We start from the raw sequence: 10,477 nt of genomic DNA, 5'->3' as shown, positions 1-10,477 counted from the left end.
CTCCGCCGGCGCTCTGTGGTTTAAGATGGCGGCGGGGGCTGCGGGGGCGAGCCCGTGAGCCCCAGCCCGGAGCTCCGCGGGAGCCGCCGGGACCGGCCGCGGGAGGACCGGGACGCGCCTGCCGGGCCGGGAGCGGCGGGAGCGGCGGGATGTGAGCGCGGCCCGCCATGGGGCAGCAGGTGGGCCGCGTCGGGGAGCCGGGCGCGGGGCTCCAGCCGCCGCCGCCGCAGCAGCAGCAGCCGCGGGGACTGCGGGGGAGCAGCGCGGCCAGGCCGGCGGGCCGCCGGCGGGAGGCTGCCGGGCGCTCCGCAGAGGGAGGATTCAATGTCTTCACCCAGCACGGTGAGCGGCCGGGGCGAGGGGGAAAGGGGCGCGATCGGCCTTCCTCCCCTCCCTCTTTTGTTGTGGTGGGTTTACTGGGGGAGGGGAGAGGCAGGCGGGGGGAGCGGGGCAGCCACGTCCCGGGGGATGCTCGCCCCGGCCGCCACGTCCCGGGGGATGCTCGCCTTCGGAGGAGCTTTTCCCCCCCCACCCGCTGGAGTTGGGGATCGGGACTGCCCGCCAGCCACAGCGGGAGCGAGGTGGCACCGCCGGGGATCGGGACTTGCGGGGTTCGGTCGCTGTCACCGCGGCGGTTCCGAGATCTGGTTTTGTTTACAGAGGTAAAGGTAACATGTGCCTTGTCCGACTGTTTGCCGAGGCGTTTGTGACTTGCCGTTCTTGATCTGTGAGACTGTGTAGCTCCTGACAGAGCAAACAATTTCGATTTGACTGGGGTATTATAGCTGCCATCTGATTCTCGGTTGAAGTTTTTGCCTGTCCACTTCTACTCTTATTGCTGTAAACCGAGACCGGAAATGTTTCATGTATGCGCTTCTGTAACCTCTCTTAGAAGGACCCACACAACTTCAAATCCCCCTTTGTAACCATGTTTCTTTTTTTTTTTTTTTTATATACTATTTGTGCATTATGTTAAGATGTTGCCAAGTTTTGAAGGGTAAGGTCAACTGAAACCTGTCTGCCTTGACAAGCATGTTGAGAGTAGATGTGTGGACGCATCTCAAATCCTAAAGACCTGAATCAGCTCTGGAGAGCTTGGCTGGCTTGGCTTTAAGCGGAGAGAGAGTTGTCAGTGTTTATAAAGCAAGGCTGCTTCTGACAATACACATTTTCTTTTGCTCAATAGAATAAGCTCAGGCAAAAAGATTAAGGAACGTGCAACCAGCAGTCTAAAAGCAAATATCATCTTCTGTGACTGCTGACATGTAAGTATCTATCAAAACAAGAGCACAGCACTAAATCTGGTTCTTAAAAATCTCAGTGTTATCACAGCTTTTGAGTTCAGGGAGCAGTATCAGCTTTAAAACCAACACAGAACATGCTTGCTGAGTGCCTGACCCACAGTTAAACTAAGAGTTGTTATTTTATTGCAACTTCACCTTTTACTTTTTGTATTTTTGTACCTTACAAGGCGCTTTGGCTAAAACATTCCTATCATAGTCTGCACACTCACAGTGTTAAGGACATCTCAGAGGTTATGCACATAACCCACTTCTTTCAGTGGGGTGTGTCTAAGTCTTTAGTAGCAGTGCAAGAATGCTGTGTACACTCCTGCTAATGTCAAACTGTCTTTTCATGCTTTGGTACCAAGATGACTCTTTGGTTCCTGCTTTTACAAGGACAGAAAGGATGTTTGTGGGAAGGGCAGTACAGCATGTGGGGATGTGTAGTGACTTCCCAATAACACAGCTGACACTGACTCAAGTGCTTCTTTTTGTTATTGCTGCATGTTTTGGTAGTAATTTACTTTAGCATCCTGAACAAATCCTTCTAGCTCCTCCCTACACCCTACTAAATTTCAGAGGTAGAGGGAGAATTATTTACATGTAGTGGCAGGGAAATGGAGAGGAAAAGCTTTCTGAAGCATGCCTGCACAGCAAAAGGACAAATTCTGTGCCCTGCCAGCCCTTCTACTCTGTCTTCCATAGAACAAGAAACAAGAATGAGTCTGGAAAGCCAACCCACTGAATAAAACTGTTCAGTGCCACATAAAAAGAACATTGCTCTGGGATAAGAGCGATGGTGTCTTTCAGAATAATTTCTCTACTATTTATATTGCTTAGGTTATCTGCTTCAGTGGTAAGGTAATGGATGTAGCTTTACTTAGGGTCTTTACTTAGGTTTGTTTCTTTTATTTTCTCTGCATACTGTAAAGGAAGGTGTGTCTTAAAAATGAGATATGGCTTTTTATTCTGTTAGATTATGTAAAAGGGGTGGGACTTTTTGGCAACCCAGGTTTTGAGAGTTTCAGAGCAGGCTTCAAACTCCTCTTCCATCTTGGTGAATGCCTCAGCTATGTTAAATTGTTCCCTGATTCCATTCACATTTTGCTAGGAATGAATTAACAAGTCAGTATTAATAATTTGTAGCAAATGCTAGTAGAAGCTAGGTACCTTTTTAAATACTTGTCTTGGGCAAAAACTAAAATGTAGGTAGTGTTCCTGAATCTGGAGTTCACTTCCTTTGTCAGAGAAACTGTTTCCTGTGATCCTGACTCTCCTTGTCCAAGAAAATTTTTTACCATCAACTTGTATTCTTATTTTTCATTTAATGACCTTGCTCTCCTGTTTTATTTAGCCAGCAGTAAGCCAGGTTTTCTTTAAGTGAGTCATATGCTTCTGCTGCTGAGATGCTCTGGTTGCTGGTGGTATTACTTGATCCAGATGCCTCTTTTCTAGTAATTTCTTTGTGAACTCGACCTTCCATCCTGTTTCTGGGACAGGTATTCACAATGTATGAAAAGTAATGGCAAAAGCACAGGATTGTGGGTTAGCACTCTTGGACTAGTGGCTAAACCAGCCAGTCACAGGATGGGGCTGGATTATCTCCTTTCTTTGGCCTTCCTTAATGCAGTCATGGATGTGAAGAAGAAAACCTGTTGCAGGTATAAATCCCTACCTTGTGTTGGCAGCTTTCCTACCACGTTGTGCCAGCAGCAAACCTTGCTGAGTAGTCCTGCCAAGGTTCATTTTGAGGGGTTTGTCTGGATTGTGTATTGAAAGGTGTGAAAATAATATTTTCAGCCTCAGACCCATTTTGCTACAGGATTTTGAAGAGCAGTTTCAGTCAAATTGATGAACTGAAAAACTCTTTCCACTAAGCCACTGGAAATCTGAGACAAACATTTTCACCCAGCTAACTTGAACCATAGATGTCCTTGAAAATCAAGAGATTGAGTAGAGCCGGTTTGTCCCATGATTATTTGCTGGGTTACAGTTTGTGTGGCAGAGGCTGGCACTGCGGAAACTCCTACTTCAGGATGTACTTTTTAAACAAACAAAAAATTTGAAGTTGTTTTCTGTTTTATGGAAAGAACAAGGGGATCTATATTGTGGCACCCTACTATTCCATGATGAGAACAGACACCTAGACTGCTGAGGGGTTTTCTGTGTATTTTTCACTGTGATATTGAGTTCTGTGTGTGACACTGAGCAGAAAAGTCCTAAGCAGACTGATACAGTCATGTGATTCCATTTGTTATGGAGCGGAGTTCTCCAGGATGCAAGAAGATAATAATGGAATTTGCAGTTTTCTGCAATTAGCCCTTCTAAACACCCCCTTGTGAGCATTCCTGGCATGTTGTCAGTGACTTATAAAAGCAGGCTATGGATCTTGAGCATGTTGGTTGCTGTTAGTGTAGTAGAAGGGGCGAGTGTAAACACAAGGGTTGTTCAAACACCGGTGCTCTCCATCGGGATTCACAAGTACCACAGGGACAGCTCGAGAGGGAAGAGCTGCAGTGAACAGTAGTAAATTCTTACAGATCAGTGCAACCAGAAAAGACAAGATGTACTTGGTGCCGTTGCAGGGTGAGCTTTCTCTTCCAGAGAAGGAACAGGGGAGAGAAGAGGGAAGTTGTTTATCTCCTTATCCTCTCAGAAATTTGTTTGAGGAAGGGGCACAAGCAACAGCAACCAACAACTTCCAAGCTGCACGGACTCTACTCAGCTCCTCGTGTGACCTTTGAACAGTGACACTCATAATTTTCTTTCAGAAGAGGACTGATAACAGCCTACTGTACCAAGATACTCTTTGGAATGGTGTTAGCATGCTTTTCATCTCCAAAAAGACTTGCTGAGTGTTGTAGAGCACATACTGCAGGAAAATCAGATTATTTAAATCCTGGCTGGGAAGCCTTTGCAATACCTGTTTGCAGTACTGCTCCAGTTGCCTTGGTGATATATTTTGGGGTAGTGGAAGGCTCTGCCACACTTGAGCTTTTGATCCAGCAGGCGCAGGACATTTGTTCCCTGTTTTGTTTCCTAGAGGAGGAGTTTAGCAACCTTTTACTATGTGCATCAAGGTCAGGCTAGATAAGCCTATACTTTTAAAAATAAAATTATCATTAAAGCTCCCCTAAGGCAGTCAGAGTGCTATGACACATGATAAAAACATTCTAAAATAGGAAGAAGCATAAATAACACTGTCCCTTTCAAATTCAGTGAAACTGAAGGGCTGGATGCAGGAAAATGGAAAGAAGGAGAGAAAATAGGGTCAGTTTAACAACTGCACTTTGTGGGCTGCCTAAAATGTTCTTTATTTTTCATCTCGGGGAAATGCAGCAAGCTCAGGCCAGAGCTACTTGCCCACAGACCTTCCTGTCAGTAAATGCCCCGTGCAGATGGAATATAATCACTGTATTCAGTGCCTGGCTTTTTGTACTGTAAAACAGAAATCTTGTGGGACCACAATGTATAAATAAGTCTTAACTAATTATTTGGGGAATAAAGGATAGTTCAGCTGAGTGTCTAGAGGAACTTCCCTTGTAGAACAGGAATTTATAGACGTCTTCTCTATTGCATCCTTCTCCATGATATCTAAATTATTCCTGCAGATCCACTGTATTAAATATTGATTTTTATACCTTGTGTTAAGCTGGGATTTTTGCATAATGAATTTTGAAATGAGAGGAGACTAGCAACTCGATGGAAGGAGCAATATTATACTGACTACTGATCTAATTCTTTTCTCATAGACAGGGAACACAGTCTGAAGAAGTAAGGCTGAAATGAAGTTACTTCAAAAGGTTTTACTCAGAACCAACTTAAAAATCAAGTTTCAAAGCCCAGACATATCTCCAACTTCTCTGTTCTCCTCATGTAGCAGATGGTGTGGTACAAGTTGTTCTAGCAATATTTCACAAACTTGCTATTGCTTGCAAGCGCAATGTTTTGCAAAAAAAAAATTGAGGGATTTTTTTTTGGAATTAAGGACATGGCCAAGTGAACAAATTGGTGGGAAAAAGAACATGGACACAGAAGCAAAATGTTACAAGTGGCTTAAACCATCCTTTTTTCATCTGGTGGGATCAGCAGTTCATGTAGTTAGAGTGGGGAGAGTCGGACTATCCCCTGGAGATGCTCTAACTGGGTTGGCTTTAGGAATATTTTATGGCTGGTACTGATTACAGATTCTGGGACAGTAAGCCTGAAATCATGTTTTCTCTGGTGTTCAGGAGTGACCTGCTCTGTGACCCACTTCAGCATATATCATGTTTGTTTGTTCCTAAGGCAGGCCAGTCCTTGCTGAAGTCAAACTGTACTTTGTAGATCTTTGTTTTATAGCTAAAGCCAGACGATCGTTAGCATGATTTATTCTAGCTCATTTCTCTTGGTTGTCACTACTTAATGTTTCCAGGATACTTACTATCCATAAACTGCCTTCTAAGTACTGCTGACAGCTGACTAATTTACAGTCATAAGAAACTATCAAAATCCAACTAATACAAACCAAGAAACAGCAGTTTGTGCTTGCTCCAGTACAGATGCGTGTGGAAGGTGTTAAAAGTAATACAGTTGGATTTTGTGTGGCGACTTGCAGAGCTCATTTTCACCTGGTTGTATTTCAGAAAGCCAGGGATGGATGGATGACCACAAACCAAAGCCTCATGTACATCCTGTTTCCAACCTGATCTCCCAAATCCCCAAATTTAATTACAAGTGACACAAGGCTTGCAGTGCAAATGGTCCCAGGACCGGCTTTGCAGGTGAATCTGCAACCTAGGCATAGAGTTGCCTTCTTAACAGCCTTCAGAACAGTTTTTACTGGTAAAGAAGTACTTCTCATAGTTGGTTGTGCCACTGGCAGCCTCTTTCCCTCCACAGAGCAGGAAAGGAAAGCTTGTGCTGAGGGGTAACAGCATTGACTTGCTGGGTCTGAGGTCTCGGTTTTCTCACCGTTACTGCATCATCCTTCACATTTCTCTGGCTTTGTGGTTATGAAATACTTTATTTTCAAGGCTGATCTTGGTATTACCCATAGAGATTATTCTCTCTGGAATAAGTGACACTTACAAAACCATTGAGGCTTCCTGTTGGTAATGCTGCAAACCACAACAACAAAGCTCAGTTATATTACCCATATCTGCTTAGGAAGTTGCTTGTGCTTTGTGGGCTCTCTATAGAGACATGTGCATCTCCCAGTACAGTTGTTGTCTGCAGCTAGGTGTAAATTAAATTTTTAATAGGTGGCTTTCAGTACCACCTAATTCAGCAGAGGAATTTAAAAAAAAAAAACAACAAAACAGCCCTAAAATAACTGCCTTTTCTGAGGAGGAGACAAAGATGTACAGAAATACTTCACTAAAAATTAAATTATATTTATTTCAATCTTCTGGTGCTCTTTAGAGGTCAGTTAAACATACTTCTTTACATATTTTTCAAGAAACTCCCTTCCTCCTCTTCTATACTTTCTAGCCAAACATTGTCCTTAGAATCTTAATATTACTAAGATACTTCAGTTAAAAAACAACTACGTGTAGTAATAAATGGGGAGCTTCACTCAGATTAATTTGAAAATTTTCTGTGACAATAGTGATGCAAGAATTTGGATTACAATTATGTAAGAAAAGTAGCTCTTAAATGAAGGAACACTCATTTGTTCTATAGGACAGCATGCATTGTCCTTTAATTTATAATGCTAGAGGGTTGGATTTTGGTCTCTTTTTTGGTTTGTTTGGTGTTTTCTTGGTTTTATTATTTACTATTGAAGTGAAATGGAAGCTCTATATATAAGCTATATATGGCAAAGGCATAAGAAGCATTTCCTGCTGCTTTTGGGTCAAATTAGCAATTGAATTATGGAATAAGAGGACGAGAACATTCTGGATTTGTGACCCTGTGCACCTCCATGTCCATTTCTCCTTTGTTTCTCTAATGATAATCCCAACAACAAAGCATCAAGTATGTCTTAGCTATTCCTATTGTCATCTCAGCTAAGATCAGCACTGTGGCTAATTTTGAAACAGGTTTGCTTCTGGTTGAAAGAAATTGTGTGAATATTGGCTAAATTATATGAATATTATACATTTTGGAGCATGTAGCATAGATCATGAAGTGTTCCTGTTTTTCAGATTGTTTTCAGTTAGATTCATATTTTTTCAAAAAGTTAGCTGCAGAGAGTAGTGTGCCTCAGTAAATACACCAAAACCTACAGGAATTGCAAAGTGAAGAGACATTTCCCTGTCACAAATCTTTGTACACTCCAACATGGCCTGGGGTAAGAGCTTGTTTGAATATTGTCATATCCAAGTAGATTGGTATTACCTCCTACCTTAACCCTAAATATCAGAGATCTAAAAGGTGTTTACAGAGCACAGATCTGTTTTCTAGACAAAACCCCCAAATATTTGTATATTCTAATTCCATAGCCCCTGGATTATGAAGATAACCTTTCAAACCCAAGCTGGAGTGTCAATTAATATAATGAGGCCTTCCTTAGCTTGCAAGGTCAGCTCAGTTTCTCAAGATTATTTCCAAGCCTTTGCTGCTCAGGGTTGGCTTTGCTAACCAGCAGTGTCACAGAGTTAACAAGACTGTTCAGTTTTACTGCTGCTATTCAAAAACCTGTGGGAGGCTGCACGACTGATGAGAATATCAATTTTGTGTTGCTGCTTAGAAAAGCCAAGAGCAGAAGTAGAGGGAAGGTACAGCTATAATGATATTTCTGAAAATGGCTTAATAATAGAAGGAAACTGGATTAGTTTAGATTATTAGTAGTAATTTAGATTAGCCTTGAAGGGTTTAAAAAAGGAGAAATTTTAAAATGTTGTTTCCCACCCAGCAATCTGTCAAAACTGGCCAATTAATGAAAGTGTAGTGACTGTTCAGAAGTAAAAAAACCTGTTTATGCAAATCTTTTAAAAATTGATACAAATTGGGTCATCTAGGAAGAAGGAAATGCGCTCTAAGAAATCTGAATAACCTTGAAGATGTTTTGAATAGTTGCATGGCTTCCTTCCTCTATTAGGTCACTGGGTGCAGCAGGACTCAAGGTTATACAGGCCTGAGCTGGTTTGCATAAACATGGACTTAATGCATGTGTTTAACACTTAATTGTGTTTAATGCAGTTTTTTCTTAAAAGACAAGTTTGGATTATAAGGCTTTTTCTATGTTCACCATTCTCTTTAGTACAAGTGGGAAAAAACCAGCATCCATTGTCTGAGAGCTGATTTGTAGTCCATTTTCTCTTGTAAATTTAATTTTTTCCATCTATAAACTGACAGATAAAAAATTCCAGTCTAATAGGTGGCAGCTCTCAGGCTGGGTTCCTAGATACAAATTTAAAATGGGAAGTTTTTAAATCTTGAACTGTAAATTGCTGAACGTCTTTTGCTTTTTGGAATATTGCTGATTTTAATAAGCGGAGTTTTGGGTAAAGTTGCTCTCACACTTGATCAGCTTGATCAAGGCATAAAGGCTGAGGTAGATGCAAGACCTTGAACAGGTGCTCTAAAAGTGTTTTTTTTTATCATTTTGTGATGATACCACTCAATTCTGGTTTGTTTTCAAACCTGCTTTTTACTGACTTGGATGGGCATTAAGTAAGCCTGATGAGCTTTATCATTTGCGGCAGTAAAATATAAATAAAAAAAATCAAAATCAAACCCCCAGAGGATTCCTGTGCTCTCCTCTCCTGCCTCACAAGATGAGTAGGGTTTGATGAGGTTTTGGCATCTCTTTCTGAGGCTGGGAGATATCTAAGCTTGGGGAGGGATGAACAGAGCTTGTGTGATCAATACCACTGTGAAACCTGTGCTCTGGCCTAATTATTCAGTGAAGCACAGCAAAATACTTTTTCACTAGTCATCAATTCTATGCTCATTGTTTGGGGTTATGTTTGTTGGGTTTACATAATCTTGATTTATGTTGGAATAAACAGAGAAAGCAGAGGTACTTTATGAGATTAAAAAGGCTTTATCTACAGAAGATCCTCAGGATAAATAGGAAAATGCTAGTGTTTTGTAGTGCTAGTGTTTCAAGTTATATTTAGGATTTTCTTTTAAGTTCAGGATCTTGACCCTGTGGATATAAAGCTTGCAACATAGATGTGGGGAAGGAGCTGATCTTTCACGTTAGAAGAAACAAGATTTATATATTTTTTACTAATCTAATAAATTTGAGTGTGATATGAACTACAGAAGAACAACAAGCCCATTTTTCATATTTTTTTTTCCTTCCAGAGGTGCATTAGGTGCTGTAGGATTGATTTGCAAACTCTGTAGGTGCTCAAATGATGATTGGAGTGGGCTGGCCTGCCATAGTTATCCTGTGAGACAGAAGTCCAGCAGGATTAACCCTTTTAAAATCCACTTTGTTAGAAAATGTTTTCACTTTTGGGTCATCATAAATAAATATATTTGAGTTCTTTAGGGGTAAAATGTACATAAAGAAGACACTGTTCTCTAAATCAGACTCATTGTTCTTGTGTTAATTCTTGCACTTAAAAATACAGATGTGCTTTAAAAAGTTGAAATAGACCACAGGGCTTATGTCTGTCAAAGCTGAGGTTGGCTGTATTCTTGTGCAGACTTATTTTGAATAATCTGAATTCTTATTTTGAATATGCCTGTATAGCTTCCACCTACTTTGTTGTCAAAGGGTCGAGCTAAATTTGAACGAGACACTTGGCACGTGTCTTTCCATCCACACACAAGCTTGCACTGTGACAGCAGAAGCACAGGGACTTTTCTGTGTGCCATGTAAGCATTTCTGCTAAATGAAACACCTTTTTTCTCATTTCGTGCTCGGTGGCAAAGCCTGGAACTTCTCCTAGATCAGCTTAGCTCTGGAATAATGCTCAGCTGGGCTCCCAGTACCTGCTCTGCCCCAGGTGGGCACTCAGTTTAAACTTTTAAATTTCTAACTAACAAGGTAAAAGGATTCGATTTGGAATGCCAAAAGCTATTTCCAGCCTGCCACGAGAGGGTGCTCCAATGCCTTCATTTATCCATTGCTAAAAGGTTTTTTTTCCACTAAGAAAAGCAGGGTGTGTTATTTAACATTACTACGTTACAGTGCAGTGTTTTAGGTAAGTGTTGGGTTATGAAAGCAGGCAGGATCCACATAGCAAAAGGTAGATGTGGCTGTATTAAGATGTAAGAATACATGTTTATTTTGCTTTTGCCATTAAGAGCTG

At 41.5% G+C, this 10,477-nt stretch overlaps 1 protein-coding gene across 1 annotated transcript in view; it reads left to right on the top strand.

Moving 5' to 3' along the window:
* ABL2 (ABL proto-oncogene 2, non-receptor tyrosine kinase) overlaps positions 1 to 10,477 on the top strand; it is a 45,257-nt gene continuing 34,780 nt past the window's right edge. Inside the window, exon 1 of the mRNA XM_058842501.1 lies at positions 1 to 342. Within this exon, the coding sequence (XP_058698484.1) occupies positions 168 to 342 (175 nt within the window). The 5' untranslated portion in view covers positions 1 to 167. The remainder of the gene's footprint in view (positions 343 to 10,477) is intronic.

Source organism: Poecile atricapillus, chromosome 7 (genome assembly GCF_030490865.1).
Source record: "Poecile atricapillus isolate bPoeAtr1 chromosome 7, bPoeAtr1.hap1, whole genome shotgun sequence".
NCBI lineage: Eukaryota > Metazoa > Chordata > Aves > Passeriformes > Paridae > Poecile > Poecile atricapillus.
Note: the sequence above shows the minus strand (reverse complement) of the source record. Positions and strands in the feature narration are given on the sequence as shown.